General features: G+C 36.0%; 1 protein-coding gene across 5 annotated transcripts in view; it reads right to left on the bottom strand.

Moving 5' to 3' along the window:
• The window catches only part of WDR33 (WD repeat domain 33), a 99981-nt gene that overhangs the window by 32115 nt on the left and 46000 nt on the right, over positions 1-21866 (bottom strand). For 3 of the 5 annotated variants that reach the window (XM_082465672.1, XM_082465671.1, XM_082465670.1), the window contains one exon: positions 20948-21045. In XM_082465672.1, the coding sequence (XP_082321798.1) occupies positions 20948-21045 (98 nt within the window). Of the gene's footprint in view, positions 1-1080; positions 15690-15719; positions 19043-20947; positions 21046-21866 lie in introns of those variants that run through there. The other 2 variants (XM_082465673.1, XM_082465674.1) reach the window with 2 other exon arrangements.

Raw genomic sequence — 21866 nt, 5'->3', positions numbered from 1 at the left:
AAAATACACAAAGGACTGCTGGGGCCTTAAAGACTCTAGGCTCCAGGACAGCTCAGTGACAAAGGCTGTGATGCTGTAATGAGGGTAATTACAGAACTCTCCACAAAGCAACTTGTCCAGGCCCCTCCTCCTGCCTTCCCATTTATATAGAACAGCTGCACTCAGCTAAAGCCAGACAACGGCTTTCTAAAACAAAGCAATAGTACGTCTGGGAAGAAATCCCAGAACAGGACTTAAGGCTGGAGGGAAAAGCAGCACAAAGTTTGTGCCAATGCCATACTATGACCCTGGAGGAAGGAAAGGAGAAGGGAGAGGAGAGAAAGAAGGAAAGAGGAGGGGAGATGAGACAGGAGAGGAGGAGGAAAGGGGAGGGGGAAAGGGGAGAAAGGAAGGTAGTTCCATCCACCCAAGGGTGAAATAAACTGAGCACTGCATCTCAGAATACAACACACTTACTTTCTTACTTTGGCAATTGTGGCAGTTGCCCGTTTACTCCAAGACTGTCCTTCCCCACACAGCTCACTACACACGCGCTCACACACAAACACACACGCGCGCACACGTGCGCACACAGAGTCCACGGTGAGGTCTATTATCGAGCAGAGAGTCCTTTGGGCCAGTGGACTTACTCAACTGCAAAAGAAATGAAAAACAGCCACTTATACTAACCAACACAAATCTTCATTCAAATATTTGGCCAACCAAGGATCACTGGACATTTGAGAAAAATCAAACAGGAGGAAAGAGAAAGACCAGGAAAAAGAAACAGATTAAGTGATTCTAGGGAAAACAAATAGGAACAGACCCAACCAAACTAAACACACATATACACACATACACACACACCTCGATTACTATGCTAAAAGTTTTAAAGGGTATATGCATTTCAAAAAAACAAACAACAAAACAGGCCACCATGAAAAATGAAAAGACCAGAGAACCACTAGGGAGTCCTGGAAATTAAACACGGCAGTGGATAAAATAAAAATTTCATCAGAAGGGCTGAATAACAGATTGGGCATGATTGAAGATCATATTCTGGAAGATAAAATAGAAGAAATCTCCCAATACTTGGAGCAAAAGATGGAAACAGAAAATATGAAAGAGGTAATACACAGTAGATAGCTCCAAGAGGTCCAACATTCATATATCAAGTTCCATAATACAAGCAGAGACAGTACGAAATGATAATCAAAGAAGAAAAACCCTTTGACTAGGATAAAGATTTGAGATTGTAGATCAAAGTGAGCCAATGAAGATGAAGTTTAAAATCTTATACCTATACCCACAGTAAAAAAATAATAATAATAATAAAATAAGTCCACAGGAAAAAAGAGATCATTTAAAAAACATTCAGAAGGGAAAACTAGGTTACATACAAAATAATGAGAACTGGAATAGCATATGACTTCTCATCAGCAGAACTGACAGAACATAGTGGAAGCCTTCAAAATCCTGAGGGAAAAGAATTTCAAACCTAGAATCTGAAACCCAAACTATGAGTCAAGTATGATGGCAAATTATAGACCTCTCCAGACATCAGAATTTTGAAATTTACCTCTCAAGCACTGTTTCAGGGGGGTGGGGAGGCGGGGGGAGTATATTTTTAACTAAATTGAAAAACAAAAACAAAAACAAAACAGAGTGGACTTAACAGGGGAAGGCAAAGAAATCCCAGTATGACTGCAATCACAGGCACAGAAGACAATCAGTCCAAATTAGAGTAGGAAGTCAGAGAACCAGGTGAAGAATATCTTCAAAAATAAAAATAAAATGCATTTACTATAATTGCAAAATTAAAATTTAAAAACTTGCTACGATAAAGGCTTTTAGTGCCATTAAGAAAGAAGGGAAAGTAATTACAAATTGTAAGAAAAACTAAAGCAAACTTAATTATGGCATTACTTTCAACAGTTTATAGGACAATCGATTTAAGAAAACAGAGTCTCACTTGATCTTGATAATCTTCAAGTAGGACAACTTTTAACTGCCACAGAGTTTTATAAACCTGCTTGTACTACTTGTTTCTGAGATCAACAGGCTCATTCATATTCACAATTCTACTTATTGGTTTCATTTTTTTTTTAGAACTGAAACCTTGGTTAAAAATCCTTGGAGAGATAAAAGGGAGATAAGTAGAAAAGATATTGAGGGGCACAGATTTCCTTAGGTAACATAATGGTGAGTCAAGGAACGCTGCCTAAAGTTGGTGGCCCCCAAAAATAAAGAACTAAGAACATTTAACGCTATATGGGAAACTATCAAAACAACTACAATTCATAACAAAGCCCAGAATGTAGAAGGCAAGGCTGGTGGTGTAAGTACTTGAAATTCTTCACCTTTCATGATAGGTAGTAAAGAGACACTGTGTCAGGTAGATATACCAAGAAATATTTTAAATTCTGATGGTAACCACAGGAATAAACAAATTAGTTTAAAAGGATTATCCACATTCCATCCCTCTATGGTGCTGGAGAAAAGATTTTACCATATGTGCATTTTATTTATAAATTTTAAAAAATAAGCTTACATTTTTAAATGGTGGAAATTTCCTCAAATGTTAAGCCTACAGTATCTCTAGAATTTTTGGCTGGATCACAACATTCTTAAAGTTTATCGTTAATGACTCCAGGATGGTGAGGACAACTCAGAAGTATCTTCCAAAAGTTTGAATGGTCATGCTCTGATCCATCAAGTTTACTGCTAGGATTCTATCCTAAAGGAAAATTTACTTAAGTGGGAACAAATATAAAGGTACAATGAAGCTTAGTGCACAACTTTGTCTTTGTAAAACTTCTTGCAAATCCTAAATGTCTGTCATTGAGAATGGTAAAATAAGCTATGGTAGATACATGCTATGTAATGTTATAGAGCAGTTACTTTAAAAAGACTGGAATAGTAATGAGACGGAAGAATGATCATGATATACTGTGTTGTGAGAAAAGCAAACAGCAGAAGAATATATGTAGCATAATCCCGTTTCAGTAGTTTTTTTTAAAAAGTATCTTTTTGTATATGCGTAAGAGTTGTAGAAACATTCACACCAAACTATTAATGGAATAGTGATGACCTCTGAATGTGAGATTGGAAACAGGGAGGGCAAGACACTGACTTGTTACTTCTAAGTGTTTGAACTTTTTATGAATGTTTATTACCCTTGTAAAAGGCAGAAAATTCTCAAGAAAACATCTTCAACATTAATCCTACCCAATTCTTTCCTTACCTTTCCACCCCTCCATTCCCCCAACACTGATGCATCATAATATATCTCAGCCTTCCATATGGCACATGGTAGGAATGTGTGAATCCAGACATTACAATTCTCTCCAAATCTCACTTCCACGTGATACACAGAATATACTTGTCGTCATGCATGACTGATGGAAAAAAATGCATCTTACAATGTTGCATGTGGTCTTCAGCTTGGTTGGTTAGGAAATGGTGCTGCTAATAAAGCCAAGGTTGCAAGTGATATCCACATATAGGTCAGTAATTGTTATGGAGTCAGCCTGCATTTGTACTCATCATCTGTCATCTTTCTGGTGACAGGACAAGGTGTGGAAAAATCAACATAAACCCATTTTAACTAGTGAGAACGCTTCTTAAAAGATACATACTGATAGTGGGCTTCAGTCTCTTGGTTGTATTCTGAACACAGCTGTGCACACGTATGACCGCAGTTTATACATTTCTTTGCCAGTCAACCACACTAAGTTGTGTCATCAGTGTTTCCCAGAGAGAGAATGCCGGTTAACCAGGTATCTGCAGCAACACCGCCTGTCTGTGCTCTGTGGGACCAATGTGATGTTGGGGTGTGTGGGACCACAAAGGTCTCAGTTTCTGGTCTTTAATTCTCATCTTCAGCCATCATACCAAACACAAAATCAAAGTAATGTGGCAGAGCGAAGGTTTCTCAACCTTAACTGTGCTTGAAGAATGATTTTTCTTTTACTACTCATGTTTAGAAAAGGCAACTATATAAGGAGAAAATCAAAGACTGAAGAAAATCAAAGTAAGAACTTATAATGTGACTGCATTGCTAGAAATGGAGTATGTGACCTTGATCTAACTTGTCTATTTAAAATGCCCAAATAACTCACACCGCAGAGATGTATCATTTTTTTGGCCATTATATCCTTTCAAGATATTATAAACCTAGTAAAAAGTAGCAATGGAAAGAAAATTCTGCTGCATCTATAGAATAACTTAGTATATCTTATATTCACCAAATATGAATTTACCTAACTAGAACTCAAAAAAACAGCTAGTGATTCTCAGGAAAGATTCAAATGTACTGTCTATTCAAAAACCAAACAAGCAAGCAACCAAAAAAAGGAACAGAACTTTGGGGACAGTGCATGGGGAATGGTGGGAGTGAATTATTGCCTTAAGGTAATGCTGTGATTCTGAGATGACAGTGGAAATAAAGTATGAGGACTTATATAAATAAAGCTTTAAAAAATAAGTCATAGTTCCATTTCAATATAATGTTATTTATTTAAATGTGGCTTACAATACAATTAATTTTATCAATGACACATCTAAACCTAAGAATCACTACTGAAATAGGATAATCATATATGACAATCCATCCCAATTCTTGATCTAGTAATCTCCTCTTAAATAAACCCTTTATAATATCTTTCCTAATCAATTCCGACCTCCTCTTAAACCAAATTAACTTAAATGTGTTACTTTCTTTACACCCTCCATGCTTTCTGCATCTTTCCTAGCACATATATGACTTAAGCAACATTTACTTCATGCCTGCAACATGAGAAGTGCCTTCTTCTGCGTACTTCTGGGACCCTCACAACAACCCTGTGAGGTAGGTACCATGAGCTCCGCTTTACAGAGGAGGAAGCGCATACTGAGAGAGACTGACCTGCCCAATAGCAGAGCTGGGATTCAAAGCCAGACCTGCTGCTCTCAGATGAGTAATGTTTAAAGTACCCCAGACGAAAAAACAAAGATTGCCCAAGTAGAAACTATGACTGCAGCCAGAATTTTGGAGCAGCTGGAGAAGAGGTTCGACAACATTAATGATTTCTTCTTCCTTGTCACTTAACCACTGTAAACAGCAATTACACTATATTCTCCTATACTTTATTTTAAAAAAAAATTTTTTTTTGGCCGTGCCGCGTGGCATGCGGGATCTTAGTTCCCCAACCAGGGATTGAACCCATGCCCCCTGCAGTGGAAGCGCAGAGTCCTAACCACTGGACCACCAGGGAATTCCTGTATTCTATATTTTAAAGGTAGCAATACACAAACAGAGAATTTACCCCTCCCTTTTTTATAGAAAAAAAAATGACACATTACAAACAGACTTGCACTCATCATTGACTATAAAAAGACATAGTAAACTGGTACTACTTCACAACAACCCTTATGGTAAGTGGATAGTTACAAAGAAAACATAGATGCAAATCTACTGGTTATAGTAAACAACAGGAAAAGTGAGTTTTGTGGGGATCATGAAAATGGGTTGCTGCCCAGATAGATTTAATTTTAAATTACAAAACCTTATCTGGGCACTTTAAATCAAGAGAATGTACCACAAACCCTTGTGCCTAAATTACATGAAGATGTATTCTGGCATCTACAATTGGCCCAAATCAACCATATTCTAATGCTACTACTGCTCTACTAAAAGCATCAAGAGTTCAAAAGTTTTGCAATCTAAATCCTTTCTTAAAGGTTTTTGAGATTCTCATAAACATTCAAAGCTATCATGAAGATTTCAATGACAAAATATGATTATATTCTTTATTTCTATAGGAATATTCTATAGACCAATGGCAAAACTAGTAGTACCACATAAAGAGACTGGTTTGCCTATAGTGTGTCTTGCTTGTCTAATGGAGCTAGACATTTTGAATTCTCTAATCATGTGACACTATCCTAATGTGCTCTATACTTTTAATAAGTACCTATAGTCAAGTCTTAATTACAAACCTAACTTTTCTAGTATTAAAACTTACTCAGTTTTTACCAAATGACAAAAAGATTCAGTATTAAGAATACTCCCAGTTTATTATTCAAGGTAAAGATTCAACAGAAGAAGCCTATCTTGCAGTTTCCTAGGAGACAAATTTTGTTCTGAAGACCTTCACATTAAAAAAAAATTATCTCCAGACTTGCATGAGCAGATGCTCCACAAATACATGATTTTTAAAAGCTACCACTTTCAAAATCACAAAAATGGTAAGAACTACCTCATTAATCATAGGGATATTTTTCTATGCACTATAATACAATAATACAGTGCTTACTTTAGTATATGAAATTAAGATACCATTAAAAGTGATGCTTTTAAACCAAAAATCTCCAGCTATCACTTGTATTGCTCATGAAGACAAGAATAAGTGCTTGACTCCCCCCTCCATACCCAGGGCCTGGCACCTAGCTTGGCACACAGTGCACAGCAATTACTTAAATGAATAAATATACATTTCTTTTCAGTGATCTTTGATGCACATGAATAAACTACAGAGTGGAGTTTCAAAACATGGTCCTTTTTTTTTGCCTTAAGTCAACCTGAGAGTTCATAAAGAATTTTACAATTATTATAATTATTAATTGTAAGGCTTTTTTAAACAGTGTTCATAAGTCTTAAAAACCTTTAAAATCCCTTTGGTGTACACTGCTATGTATTATATTAACAAAGACAACAGAGAAAATAAACAGTTGACTCTTCCCAGATCTAAAGAACTCCTAAAGTATGAAAAACTAATTCCTAGACACTAAATTTAGTAAAATAAACCCTAAGATCCCCAGAGAGATTAATGCAGCAAAACTGACTCATCTTATTTCTTAAAAAGGACATGGTTTTACCCACTAAAGGTACTCCGTGCTTTTCCAAAGTCTGCTTTACACCACTTCGCTTTTATGAAAGATCTACATTAGTACAGGCATACCTCCAAGGTATTGTGGGTTCGGTTCCAGACCACCACAATAAAGCAAATATTGCAATAAAGCAATTCACATGAATTTCTGGTTTCCCAGTACTTAAGCTATATTTACACATACTGTATCTATTAAGTGTGCAATAACAGTATGTCTTAAAAAAATGTACCTACCTTAAATAAAAAATAATGCTATTGGAAAATGGTGCTAATAGGCTTGCTTGAAACAGGATTGCCACAAACGTTCAATTTGTGAAAAATGCACTATCTGTGAAGTGCAACAAAACGAAGTACAATAAAACAAGGTATGCTTGTACCTGTTTTTGCTAACAGAAAGAAATCCAAAGAGAATTTCTGCTTTTACAAAAAAAGGCAAAAAGCATTTGTTTTGCAGCAAAACCGAGATAGAGGCAGTGGACACCCTGAGCAACAAGAGTGGCGCCACCAAGCGCCTTCCCTAGGAACTACACTCAGCATCTCAGCAGCAAGCCATGGTAGCCTGCGAGCACCTGCGCTTTATTTTGTGCATCCGCTGGCAAGCTGAGTCCTACTTTAGGATAGTGGGGGAAACCTGTAATTACTTCTAGCCAGCTGAAGACTGGCATGATTCCCAATTTCTCTGCTTTGTAAAAATATACCTGTCAGTATCACCGCAGCTTGTTCAAGTGACAGACCCAACAGGTCACTGCTATTAAATCCTGACCTCCCCCAGCTGGTCCCTACATAGTGAGAAGCCAGTTGGACTTAAATGCTATTGGGGGGCGGTGGGGGGGAAGCAGTTGCTGATCTCTGAGAACTAATCTGATGCTCACAGCTAAGCCTCTATGTTATTAAAAACTGATCCGACATTTACAGCTAAACCATTTTGTTCTCCTGTTGGACAATCTCACTAAACATCTGTATCAAATTAAGTCATTCTGAGATCATGATGACGTGAAACAAAAACAAGGTCCTGCACAACCTACAAAATACCAAACATCTCTCTTATGCTAAAAGAGTGATAGCCCTCACTTCTTTGAACCCTTACCTCAATTACCCAAAGTCCAAATCCTATAATATAATCTTTATAACATCCTCTTACTGAGATACCCCGTGGTTCCCTATAGTCTGTGTTCTTTGCTTAAGATGAGTAATAAATCCAATTTGTTCAACTACAGGTATGCTCCTGGTGGTCTCTGACGACAGGTACTTACATTTGTCAATACTAATAGTAGAATAAAATAGACTAAGTGTTCTGGGGTTACAAAATGACTCTAAAACATGCCTTATTAATACACATCTCATAATTCACAGGGAGGGCAGCTTTGGATGATTTTGGTATAAGATTTCTTCCCTTTTGCTTTCAATGTCAAAACCATGCTAATATGTGTTGAAGAGTTCAGATAAAATAAAAAGCATTATTGCCAATCATACTGAGAAGGCATAGGAGAAGCCTATCTAGCCAAGATGATTCGGAGAATGAGCAGTTCATCAAGAGTCAGTTCAATTGAAGGTATGCTCAAGTATCTGGGCTACACCCAGTTCAGAAGGATTTTTTAAAAAGGGTTCCAGGAAAATACTCAGCAATAATAAAACCAAAGGTATGTAAGGAAAAGGTGGAAGAAAATAACTCTTAAAAAAAAAAAAAGTGCTCACCATAACTACTGGAAAATCTAGATAATAGGTTAGTATGAGAAGAAAATGAAGATTTTCATATGCACTTTTCCACTGAAAGATTTTTTTAGATGTACAAAAAAATCTCCCACTTTACAGCTGAATGTTACTTTTGTAAGAATTAATCACATCCAGACAGAGGTTAAAAAAACCAAGAATGCCAACTTAAAACAAACAAGTTTCTATAACACAAACAAATCTACTAGACACTAAAATCATCATTTTGTCAAAAAAAATTTTTTTAAAGCTAATCTATTCATAACTATATGTTTAACAGAAAAGTGAAAAACCAGAAGTCTTAAAGAACCTGAGGATAATAATTTTTAAAAAGCCCCTCTGGCCCAAAGAAAAAACAGAAAACATCTTTTAACTTGTCAACTATAAAATCCGCTTTAAAAGAAAGAAAGAAAAAAAAAAAACTATGAAAAAAAAAATCACCCATTCCTTACCTTCCAGATGTAACCGGAAGATTTTCATGTCTAAGGTTGGGGACATGGGTGAATGTATGCCTGTTCCCCTAGTGCCTACTGTGTCCTTCCAGGCCACAGAAGATGTAAGTTTGGAGTCTGAGATCCCAAACATGAAAGTCACTGTCTTCAAAGGCACATCATTTCCTAGGAACCTGCACTGTGGGGACATTTTGGGTGAGAGAAAACATTTTCACCACCACTGCCCTCTAACATGTAGCACACCAAGTGCTGCATATATTACAACCTGATTTCTCTTGTTATATAGGCATTACCATTCACTTTTTATGGATCATGAAAACCTGGTTATTCAACAAGTAGAAGGAGCAATGACTTAAACTCATCTTCTGATGCCATGATGCAGTTGAAAACCATGACTTCAACATATCAATAAAAAATGTTTAAAAGTTTGTTCAAAGACAATATATATTATACCATGTAATGTCTGTGTAATTTACAGTAGGAAAAGGAAGTCTGTGGTAAATGAAGTACTAAAAGACTTTAGGGAACAACGGGCTAAATATTCATAAGTTACATTTTACAGTAACCTCCTCCGTAAATCTCTTCTAAATTTATTTTTTTCAAGAAATGCAAATTTATTGCCTGCTGGATTTTAGCACATTTAATTCAAATGTGATTGTAAAATAACGATGAAGGAAACACCACAATATTGACTACTCTCTCTTTACGGTCCAGACCTTAACAACAGTGCCAAGCCTTGTCCTTCACAATCATCACAGTCCTTGGTGAGCCTCCTCCAGGACTGAAACTCTCCTCTACCCAACTGAGCCTTTCAAGCACCTATCATCTCACGGGCTTCAATCTCTAATATCCAATTCCCAAATCAGAACTGTGTCAGCATCTTATTTCCTCATGGTGGAAGGATAGCAGATTTTCCTTTTTTTAAAAAAAAAGTACAAAAGCAATTATACCCCTAAAAAAAAAAAAAAAGGTACAAAATATAAAGTAAAAAACTACATTTAAAACACTTAATTCAAAAAGTTAAAGTACTTTATAGTAACATTTAATGATTTTTCTGCTAGAATTTAATTAACCAAACAAAATGCCTAGCGTACTCTTGAATCTTTGTTTTAACAAAGATTTTATTTTTACCCAGAAGACCCTTGGTGATTTACATTTGCATGGCACATTAAAACATTAAATCTGTAAAACTCAAAATGTCCTCAAAAGTTAGACTAAGCCACTTGAAAAAGATGTAAATGGAATAGTTTCCATAAATCTCTGAAAACTAAATTAAATGATCTGATTTGACCATTACAAAAAATATGTAAAATATTAATAACACCAAACTTTTGAAGTATTTCAAAACATTGAGGGCCTACAGAAAGAACATTAGAAGCGGGTGGTGTACTATATGACCTCAAGAAAGAAGCAGGATTTATGTTCAGAAATCATCAAACTTACAATGAATGCTCTTTAACTTCTAATACCTCCTGTAATATCATCCTGTTTGCTCCTAGAATCACTTTATCAGTCGGGCCCATATCTGCTACATCCTATGTCAGGATCTAGATCCCACCCTGTAACAAACTCCACCAAAGACTTCTGGGCTAGAATAGGCTACACGCCCAGCCAGTCGGCTGTCAGCTGGCAAGATGGATGCGATGGGGACAGAGGATGATCAGGAGGCTGAAACGGTTGATACTAGATTTCTATATTTAAGTCCTGTCTATTGTGACAAAAAAATATGTGGAATACACTTTCCCCAAAACTCCTAACTTACTGCTTATCACATTCCTCATCAAAGATGACAAACAGAAATGACATATTCCCAGAGTTATCACTAGCTCACCCAACTTTATTATATTGCTAAATGGAGTCTGAAGTTTAAAACTGTGATCGAATTCAGTCAATAGGAAAAAAAAACCTGTTCTTTCCTCAGAGAAAAATAAATGCTGTCCCAAGGAATCAGTCTAGACACCAATTACCACAATCTGCTGCAGCGTGATAAGCTGTGAAGACTGTTGGATTTCAGTTATTCAGCACTATGCTCACCATAGTACTAGGCCAATTTACAAAACATGTGAAGAAATGAAAGAACTAGGGAACTGCTGAAAATGCTGCTTAAGGGACAAGATAATGCCTTGTAAATATATCAGCAAAAGAATCAAGCACAGCGTCTTGACCAGTAGGTAATCATTAAATATTCAATTCATCTAACAATTAAAATAGAATCTTTAAATGTTTCCATATGAGATCTTAAGATCTAAACTTCCCTTTACTCTTTGCCCAATTCTAAGCGCTGAATTTTTTATACCTGAAAACATTAGAAAATCATGACAACTCTGTTTAAACAAGTGCTCGTATTTATGGACTACCTGTAAATAAAAACTTGTACTACTGTAAAAACTAATGACAATGGCTGAAAAATATTTAAATGAGAAAAGTAGAATACACTTCTGAAATAACCATTTTAATCCTTAAATAGGCAGAGACAGGGAAACAGGCTCTGAAATTAGCTTTAGAAATGACATAATAGCTGGCATCCACTGAACACTCTTTTTTATGGCACTAGTTAAGTGCTTCTTATGAATTAACCCATTTATTTCTTGCAACTTAGTAGGTTGGTACTATTATTAATCCCCATTATACACATGAGGACACAACCACAGTAATGTGACTTACATAGCTGCTAACAGCTAAAACTGTGAATCACATTCAGATTGCGATTGTAGTAATACACAATACTATCTCTTTATACACTAACTTCTGTTACGTAGCAGGAAACTAGTAAAAGAAGCTAATCAGAAAAAATAGTAAAACATTATTTTCAAAAGAGTACAGAAGCAAATCAAGGAAAGGAAATTAAGAAAGCTCCACACAAGGGAAAGTGAGATGATAGAAACCACAAAATGACAAAATAAAGAACAGTAGAAAAAAAGGAAAAATAATTTAATGAAAATATCTCTGGAAGTCTAAACTACCTAATAGAAGGCTTAGGTGGAAAAGAGGCAGGAAGGAATCTTTAGAGTGCTGAAAACACTCTGTATCTTGATCTAAGAGGTGGTTAGATGAGTGTGTAAATATGTAAAAATACATCATATCGTACACTTAGGATCTGTGTACTTTACTGTATATGTATATGTATAATATGATCTAAAAGTATAAATATTTTAAAATATTTTTTATAAGATGAGGTGGCTTTGAGGCTCCATTTATTACTTCAAGCAATAGGATTAATTATATTATCTAATGTCTCACCAAAAATATTTTTAGAACAGAAGGTGGCAGTATCTCCTCATGGGATAATATCCCATCCACTTAACCCTTTGTAATGAATGTATCCACATGCTTGACTTTCAGGCTTTTGGGTCTGCCTTAAAACATGAAACTACAGTTAACAGACAACCTAATCCAGGTTAATTATTATCAAATAGAACCATCCTTCTGAAAAAGGAGTGCATTCTATAATCTCCGTAACAGTTGGCAAAGCTAAACATGGCATAACTTGAGCAAAGGAAAGCCTAACAGCTCACAGAATAGCCCATTCTCTTTTCAACAAAAAAATTCCATAATTAAATCCAAATATGATGTCCCCTTTATTCTAGACATATATACAATAAATCCAATCCTACTTCCATACAAAAAGCCTTTAAATATTTGAAAATGACAAAACTTTTCTTCAATCTCTCTTATCCAAGTTGAATCCTAAACTTCCCTTTACTCTTCCTCATGATTTCCAGATCCTTCTCCATTCTAATCATCTCCCGTCAATAATTAAGCCCCATCATTTTGAACATGACTTTTACAAATAGGGGAAGGCATGACACCTCAAGAATTCACACTTATCATCTAAAACCCATGATCGTTTTTATATGAACTCTCATAAACCAGTCTAATAAACTCCAGAATTGAGGTTGAAAACCTAAATACAGAACTTTACATTCATCTCTATTTAAAATTTAACATACTCTTCTATTAAGTTTAACATCACACTATCTTCTTGAATCCTGATGAGATTCAAGAAGTTCTCTCTAGATGAGAATTTCTGCTTGTAATTTTGAATTACCTGTAAATTTGCAAAGCAAGCCATCTTTAATAAAAAATGTTAAAACAGGACAGAGGCCAAGTAAAGGATCTTGCAGCACTCTCTGCATAATTGCCTCACAGATAACAAACACCTAATGAAACTTTTTTGGAAATGACCAATCATGTAGCTATAAAGCCATGATCCTCTACCATGACTCACAGATGAATTCAAAAGACTGACTACGGTTTGACTACAATTTCCTTGACCCCCTCCGGTAATTCTAGAAAAATAGGGTTGTATTAGCATGACCTCTTCCAAACCACCAGTTTTCAATGGAAGCAGTAATGTCCCTTAATGAGCATTTTGTAAACTTTTCTTCTCAGAGCCTGTATGCGTGTGCACTGGTGCCTTTTTTAAAAAGTTTTATGTGTAGCAGTTATTATCAATGAAGTTCATTTCAGAAGAGTAAGAGTTAAAACTATTTATTAGAAAAAGCAATTAATAGGCTTTACAGGACCAAGACCAGCTACTCTAACCTTTGATGACTCCTGGTGTCAAAAATTACTTTTGTTTAATAATACATAAAAAGTTTCCGCCACAGATAAAATATTGAGCTCCCAGGTATGAAGTTTCTTGGACTCACCTTTGTACTTTGGTTCTGCACTCATGTTGATTTCCCTCAGTATTTCCTAATTGTTTTACTGTGGTAGAATACTTATGGTTTCCACCTTTGACAAAACAAACCTGGAAACTGAGTGGGGATTCCCACAAGCTGTCAAAGGGAGATGCCAGGTGCAGAAAATGCTCAAGGTTTAACTCTTGAACAGATAATTTAAAAAGGAGAAAAAAAATACATACACAGCCTGAAAACAGCAACAACTTGGCCACTTTTAAAGCCACATATCCTAAACTGGATCTCTACATGATGTCCGCACTTTTGCCCACTCAGAACTATAGACAAAGGGGCATGCACGTGCCAGGGGAGGGCTCTAATAAAGCAGCACACTGGGCTATGGAGAAGCTCTACCTACCCCTGCTCAAAGGCACCTTGTGGTGGCTGGGCCTTCCTTGGGGTTCCCTAGAACCAGTGCAATAGTTAAAAACATCAAGTTAAAGCAGATACAGTTCACTGGGCTAACGCAAGTAACATGGTATTCTAAAATCATGCTAAGAAGGTAAACTTCTCTCAAAGAGAACTATATTAATTATATTCAGCAAAAAAAACATAAAGAGGCCTCAGCAGATTGATTTTGAGACATAATAGTGTGTTCTGGACAAATTAAGACTATTTTATGACACAATCTGTAAAAAAGGATAAATGACCAAGAAACTACCATTTCTTCCTTTAAATAGAAATTCTTCTTCTAGTCTCTTTATAACTAAAGAGATCACAGCATGGTAGGTGTTTCTTAGAAATTCCTGAGATATGATTTAAGTCAAATTTTAAGATGGTTTTCAGATATATAATAAAAAAGTGAGTAAAGGGAAAAAAATGACTATGAAAAAAACAGTATTTGTTTTGGTACTTAATGCCCCTCATTGGCAAATAACTTGTTTGTGGTGATACCATATTTTAATCATATACTTTTATTAAAGGATCTACCCACTGAAAATAAAGAAGCCAAAAGGGTATTATATATTTATCTACTTTTATCAGCTCTTTCCAAAGCTCTGAATTTTAACTTTAAAAACTATCAAAAACTTGATTAGCTGAGAAGCTCTGTAAGAGGGTAACTAATTCCTCAGCAAACAAATTTAAGCCTCACTCAAAATAAACTGAAGCAGACAATTACAGAATATTTACTAAATGCAAAGATGAAAACTGACTGCCTAGATTACGAGTCATAGTGGTTTGTTGCTGTCAAAAAACTGGAATCTTTATACACAAAAGAATGTCTGGAAATTACTCGACTCTTAATTATAACAGTGAATAAGACAGTAACAGTGTGTAGCACTGGCATCCCAAGAAAGCTAAGGTCTATTTTCAACAAGTTTTTGCCACATTTGTGCAATATCTTAAGTGTAGAGTTAGAAAGGACAAAGCCCAGCATAAAAATCTAAAACAATTCCTGTAAAACTGTGAATGGACTATATAAAATGAATATTTCAGGACACTACTACACTAATTTCTTCAAATAATTTGCTTTAGAAGTAAATATTAAGTCTTCTTCCCTCTCATGATATACCCAGATAGTTATTTATCAATACATAGGAGAACCTACCATGATCCAGTCTGTTCAGGAGAGCAGAGGGAAAAGAGCCTTAAATAAACACTTCCTCAAAATAAGGAATCACAGATAAGAGAAAACAGGTGTCAATCAATATATATATGGGCCCACATGATTGTATGGATGATTATATAAGATGTGCCTGAAGTACTTTTAATATTAAAACATGCTATGTTAGTGGAAGGAGTTATTCTGCTATAGGCTATTTATTTTAAAGGAAGCTGGGTGTTTTGTTATTTGTTTTGGAGAGAACAGAAAAGATTTTGTGGAATGTTCTGTACAAATACATTAGGTCCATTAATCATAAACTTCATGGTTTGCCAATTTTACTTTAAATAAGTAAAATTATTTCCAATGAAAAGCATCAGAGGGGACTTCCCTGGTGGTCCAGTGGCCCGCACTTCCACTGCAGGGGGCATGGATTCGATTCCTGGTAGGGGAACTAAGATCCCACATGCCACACAGCACGGCCAAAAAAAGAAAAAAAAAAAAAAAAAAAATCAGAGATTTTTTTGAACACTCAGACTTTGTAAACATGTCTTTACACAGTTCAAAAACACACTTTTTGAACCAAAAGATCTTTGCTGAGGAGTTTCTCTCATTAAGAACCACAGCCAAATACAATCAGGCATGGATACACAGAGACTTAGTAAAAATACTAATAGTATTCTTTTTCATAAGCTGTGTGTACTCAGGGGTTCATTTCCTCTCCATGAGTGCTATATTTTAAAACTGAAAACAGATCTTACCTCCTGAGTAAGTCTCAGTACAGCTCCTTATGTCCATGTTATATTTATATAACCTAGCTTATAACTCATTTGCAGTTTGAACTATTCATTGAGGTTTAATTTTTTTTGTTGTTAAATATACATTGAAAACCTATAGCCTATATGGACAGCTTTAAAGAAGAATGGTAAAATAAACTTGAGTACCTAAATTCTCTCTACCCACACTTCTCTCCTTTCCCCCCAAAAAACTCCACAATTCTGTCATCACAGCTCAGGAAGACATTATTACATCCATGCTGATGATATTTTTAAAACATAAAAGAGGCAGTTTAACATAATAAGAGCATGAACGCTGGAGTGAAATAACATGGGTTCAAATCTGAGCCTCACCTCTTACAAGTTATATTACCTTGGGGAGGCTTACTTAACTTTCCTGTACCTTGGTTACTATTTGTAAACTGTGGAATAAACAGTATTTATCTCATAGGATTACTGGTAAGATTAAATGAAGTACCGGTTACTGGTAAGATTAAACGAAGTACTTAAAATATGCCTGATACATAGTAAGTGTAATGTGTCAGCTATTGTTAAAATCAAGAAGGTAAAACAAAATTAAAGCATGCTAAAGCTGGTAAACTGGATTCTTTTTAAGTTATATATAATATACATGTTATATATAATATATAATTATGCTTCTCATTAAAATTTACTCCGTATTCTTACTGATTCTACATTTTCAATGTTTCACATTTTCATTTTAGTCACAAGTGATCTGCTTCTAACTTTACACTGATAAAACTACACTTTTTTTTTTTTAAACTACACTTCTAATACTCTCATGACTCTTCTCCCCTAATATCCAACAATATTGTTTGTGACAATATCTTACCTTTCCTACTAAACTTTAAGAAGCAGGAGGGGGGGCTTCCCTGGTGGTGCAGTGGTTGAGAATCTGCCTGCCAATACAGGGGACACGGGTTCAAGCCCTGGTCTGGGAAGATCCCACATGCCACGGAGCAACTAGGCCCATGAGCCACAATTACTGAGCCTGCGCATCTGGAGCCTGTGCTCCGCAACAAGGGAGGCCGCGACAGTGAGAGGCCCGCGCACCGCGATGAAGAGTGGCCCCCGCTTGCCACAACTAGAGAAAGCCCTCGCACAGAAACGAAGACCCAACACAGCCAAAAATAAATAAAAATAAATAAATTAAAAAAAAAAAAAAAGCAGGAGGGTAGGTCATCATACTTTATTTTCTTTTAAATTTCTTCTACCTATGATAGCATGCATATAATATATGCTAATTAAATAAATGGATTTTAATGCCTCTATTTCTCTTGGAGTCAAGTGCATAAACACCTAGAGGCTCATTTAGACTCATGTATTCCTGGTGCTTAAATGTTATTTTAATCCCAGTCCATAATTTGAGTGCTGCAATTCATACTAGAAAAGGATAAATGTGTATAAATTATGCTGATTTGCATATGCTTTGGAAATGGGTGGACATATACATGGTGCTTCTCAATGTTGCAGTATATTCAATTTCACAAGTGTTTCCTTTTCCCATCTATGGACCAAACATTACAACTTCAAAGTAGCAAATCTGGCAATAGATCGATGCTCATTTTTTGTTAAAAATACTGATTATTTTCTCTTGTGTAACTTCTTCTTTTTCCAAGAAGCATAAGAACAATCTCAGTAAGGACACTAAAAAGCAACTGTAAATTCTGCACTCACAGGGAACCTGTAAGCTTATAGCTGAAAGACTGCATTAAGAAGACATGAGAGCTGTCTTCAAATACTTAAAGAGCTGCTTGCTATGTAGAAGAGTACAGACTTGATTTTTTTGTGTTCCAGAAGGCAGGACAAGTTATAAGAAAGTGGGTTTCTGATATAAAGAAAGAACTTTCTGAAAATTAGAGCTACCTAAAATTGAAAAAGAGATTCATGTGCGGTAGTGAATACTGTATCACTAAAAATGTTTTGTGAGTAGAAAACTGGTTTTGGAGAATGATGTAGAAAAGTATCAGATAAAGACTTGGATTACGTGATCACAAACATTCCCTTCAATCAACATGTTCTTGGATTTTCTTAACTTAATCCCAAGTGATGGTCTGATGCACAACACTAACATGCCTCAGGAATATGCCTACCCGCCTGGCGTCACACAGCCTATGGAGGCTACGTGAACATCACCCCCTTTCTATAGGGCAACTGACATTTTAGAGGCCGCCCTATTTGCTTAACTACGTGATCCACCTTTCTCTCTACGAACAGAACTAAATTAAGTTCACTTCAAATTTTATTTGAGGAATTTCACATCAACCCTTGAGACAAGTGGAGTTCCATCATCCCCTGATCCCCAAGCCACCAAGTGAAGAATAGGAAAATTATAACAACATTGGTTTCATTATTTTATAATCATCTCTAAAGTTCAGAAAATTTAGAAAAATGAGGAATGACAGAAAATGGATAATTGGAAAAACCCGTCTACTATACCAGATCCACTATCAGAACTACTGCTTGGGTGGTATAATTAACTTGGCTTACTATATTTATACTTCTCATATACTCATTGAGGTACAAAGAAAAAAATCATGACCATAAAGCAAGTAGAATACTGTTTAAAGGAAGCAAAAAACATGAATAAGCTAGAATACAAATCCTAAAAGTACATGCAAGTTCATTATACTCTTGTGCATGTTCGAAATTTTCAGAGTGAAAACTTAAAAAGAACACCCACATAAAAAATAAAATTCAACTCTCAGTATACACATGATATTGGTGTATTTTTTAAGCTATAAGAAGAAGAGGTAATGATTCAGCATCCACATTATCCAAATCCACCTGGACTCAAATCTGAAAATATTTAACTGCTAACTAATAACTCATGTACACTAAATTTCAGAAGAAAAGTTCTTAAGCACTATTTAGAAACTGAATATAACACTTCATTGGAGCTTGGGATTGAAAATGCTATTTTAGAGCAGCTTTTCTTCTTCTTCTTTATTTAATGCAAGATGCAGAGTGGTTTTGTATCAGACTTCACAGTTATTATAGTCCTAGGTCACTGTAAAATTAATGGTTTTGATCCTTTAGAATTACTTTCAATAAATAAAATTATTTGGTTTCCTCTATACTTCTTAGGATTTTCAAAGCCTAGAAAAAGTTGCTTCCCTTATCACTGTTTAGTAGCTAAGACTTCCACTAATAGTGAGGAAAGATGCGACATTAGTGTAGCATTAGGCTAGTTGTCAAGTGACAGGATGCTAGTCCTGGCTCTGAACTTCTTTTACCTTGAACGCGTCACTTAAGCTTTCTGGGTCATGGTGCTCATCCATATAGTAACTCAGATTAGATGATTTCAAAGGCTCCATCTAGTTCTGAAGCTGTACACTATTATGACCTCACTGTGAGGACACCCCTTCACTATGACAGGTGAAGGTACTATATCCTTACGCTAGCTATCACAATACGCTGCTGTGGATAAAACCCACACAAAATGTGCAAAGCCAGGAATGTTTAAAAATTGTGATTAAAAAAAAAATACTGGCTTGAAATATGGGTTAAATATCAAGAATACTTAGCTTCTTGTCTAGAAAGCATCGACACTATATGCTGTAAATAAAGCTCTGAAAAAGGTGTAAAAAACTTATAAGTCAACTAAGATAACTAACTCCGCCGACTCTTGAACAAAAAGGGCAATCTCTGAATAGTAATTGCTTGACACCCAATGTCTGTGGCACCCATTCTCCCACCCTGCATTTATGTGTCAGAGGAAGATGTTACGTTTATGGCATATTGGAATCAAGAGTATGCAACAGAATGTACACCCTGTTAAATCAGTATAGGTTCAAATTAAGCACTTGAGAAAACTACCTTCCCAATTAATAATAATGAGATTTAGTTAAAAGTGTAAATGTTTTTTGTTTCAATGTTTGTACTGAATATATAAAACACACAGTTAATTTCCTTAACTTACTTTAACAGCACTGAATTCACATAAATGGTGTTGATGTACTGTGAGTATTTCAACAGCCCCACCTTAGGAAGTCTAAAACTAAGTTAATCCAAGTGAAAATACGGACTTCTTTTCTAGAATAGAGTAATTCATAGATGTTAGTTTATAATTCTGAAATCAATAAAAGTAAATAAAACTCCCTCCAAAGCTTAGTAACAAGTGGGCCATGCAGTACAAATGCGGCATACTGAAAACCCACCTCCTTTCAGAAATACCAATACTGAGAAGTGTAGCTAGTGAGGCCTTGGTTAATGCATATTGTACAAGGCCTGCCAGGAGGGTGTGAGCTATATAAATAAAATCATCATGTCAGTATGTTGGTGAAAGCTACCCTGGGTACAAGGCCTGCCAGGAGGGTGTGAGCTATATAAATAAAATCATCATGTCAGTATGTTGGTGAAAGCTACCCTGGGTACAAGGCCTGCCAGGAGAGTGTGAGCTATATAAATAAAATCATCATGTCAGTATGTTGGTGAAAGCTACCCTGGGTACAAGGCCTGCCAGGAGAGTGTGAGCTATATAAATAAAATCATCATGTCAGTATGTTGGTGAAAGCTACCCTGGGTACAAGGCCTGCCAGGAGAGTGTGAGCTATATAAATAAAATCATCATGTCAGTATGTTGGTGAAAGCTACCCTGGGTACAAGGCAGGAAAAGGAGTACAGCCCTAACGGATGCATACAGATAAGTAAGTAATTGGGAGGAGAGGGGAGAAGAAGGGGAACATGTGTATTCAATTTATAGTTCAAAGAATTCAAAGGCAATATTAGTAGTAAAAATCTACAAAAATGATTGTGAACCAGAGTTCAGTTTTCTTTAAAGAGCCTGACTGAGAGGGTGTGTATGTAAAACAGTTGAATGAAGATGTAAGCTGGTATTGTGGTATTGTGATGATTTAAACCACAAATGCCTTCCCTATTTAAATATTCCAATCAGTACTGTTAGTACACGTACCTCGGAGAATTCTTTCCTCATGGCAACGAAGAAAGTCCCAGATTCTAACAGTGCCGTCATCAGAGCATGTAGCAAATTTATTATCCGTGGGTGAGAAACTGTTACATGAAGACACACAGCAGGGGAAAGAAGTCAGCATTTAACAGATTATCTGTGCTTCTCAGACAGGGAAAAATAAAAACACTGTGCTGCGTTATAAACAGGAGAGGGAAGTATCCACAGTGAAGAAGCCCTTAAAGAGAATGTTGTCAGCTAACAAATGTATCTCATCAAAAGAAGAATTCAACAGAGTAGCTGCTTCTTAGTTTTCAATCATCAATATTCAGAGAACTTTATGAGTGTATTATTAGTACTATTGTTACCCACACTCCCCAGTACAGTATTTCCTATGGTACCAACAGAAAACATGGAGCTGATTTAAGTGTAGAAACTAAACAAATTCTATCTTTGCAATATTCCTGTAAAGTCTTTTAAATCACATAGGAATACTGCTCAAAAAATTAGCATCAGCTTCTGCTTCAAACTTCATAGAAGTTTCAGACAGGCTGTTTAAAGACTGGTTGCTACACATCCCTACATATGATGTTTCTGATTTATGTAAAAGGTCTGTGGAAAACGTTCACACCTTCTTCCAGGCAAGCTATCCCATGAATGTTGCACTTTTTGAAGAAAACTAACATGGGGACCTTCTGACTGTTTAAAGCCAAAGAATATGCTTGCAAAGGAGGAATCCATTTTTTCCTCCCTGTAAAAGACCATCAAGTTTCTCATCTAAGAACTCCCCTGAACTTCTGAACCCTTTGCCTAAGAAAGGACCAACTGTGAAAACTCAACGTATGGTCAGGACAATAAGGCAAAGTCTTTGCAGAAGCGTGTTTATCCAATAACTTTTGTTAAGATTCTGAAAGTAGAAACAAGT

This window comes from Balaenoptera physalus, assembly GCF_965194825.1.
Source record: "Balaenoptera physalus genome assembly, chromosome: 6".
Lineage (NCBI taxonomy): Eukaryota > Metazoa > Chordata > Mammalia > Artiodactyla > Balaenopteridae > Balaenoptera > Balaenoptera physalus.
Note: the sequence above shows the minus strand (reverse complement) of the source record. Positions and strands in the feature narration are given on the sequence as shown.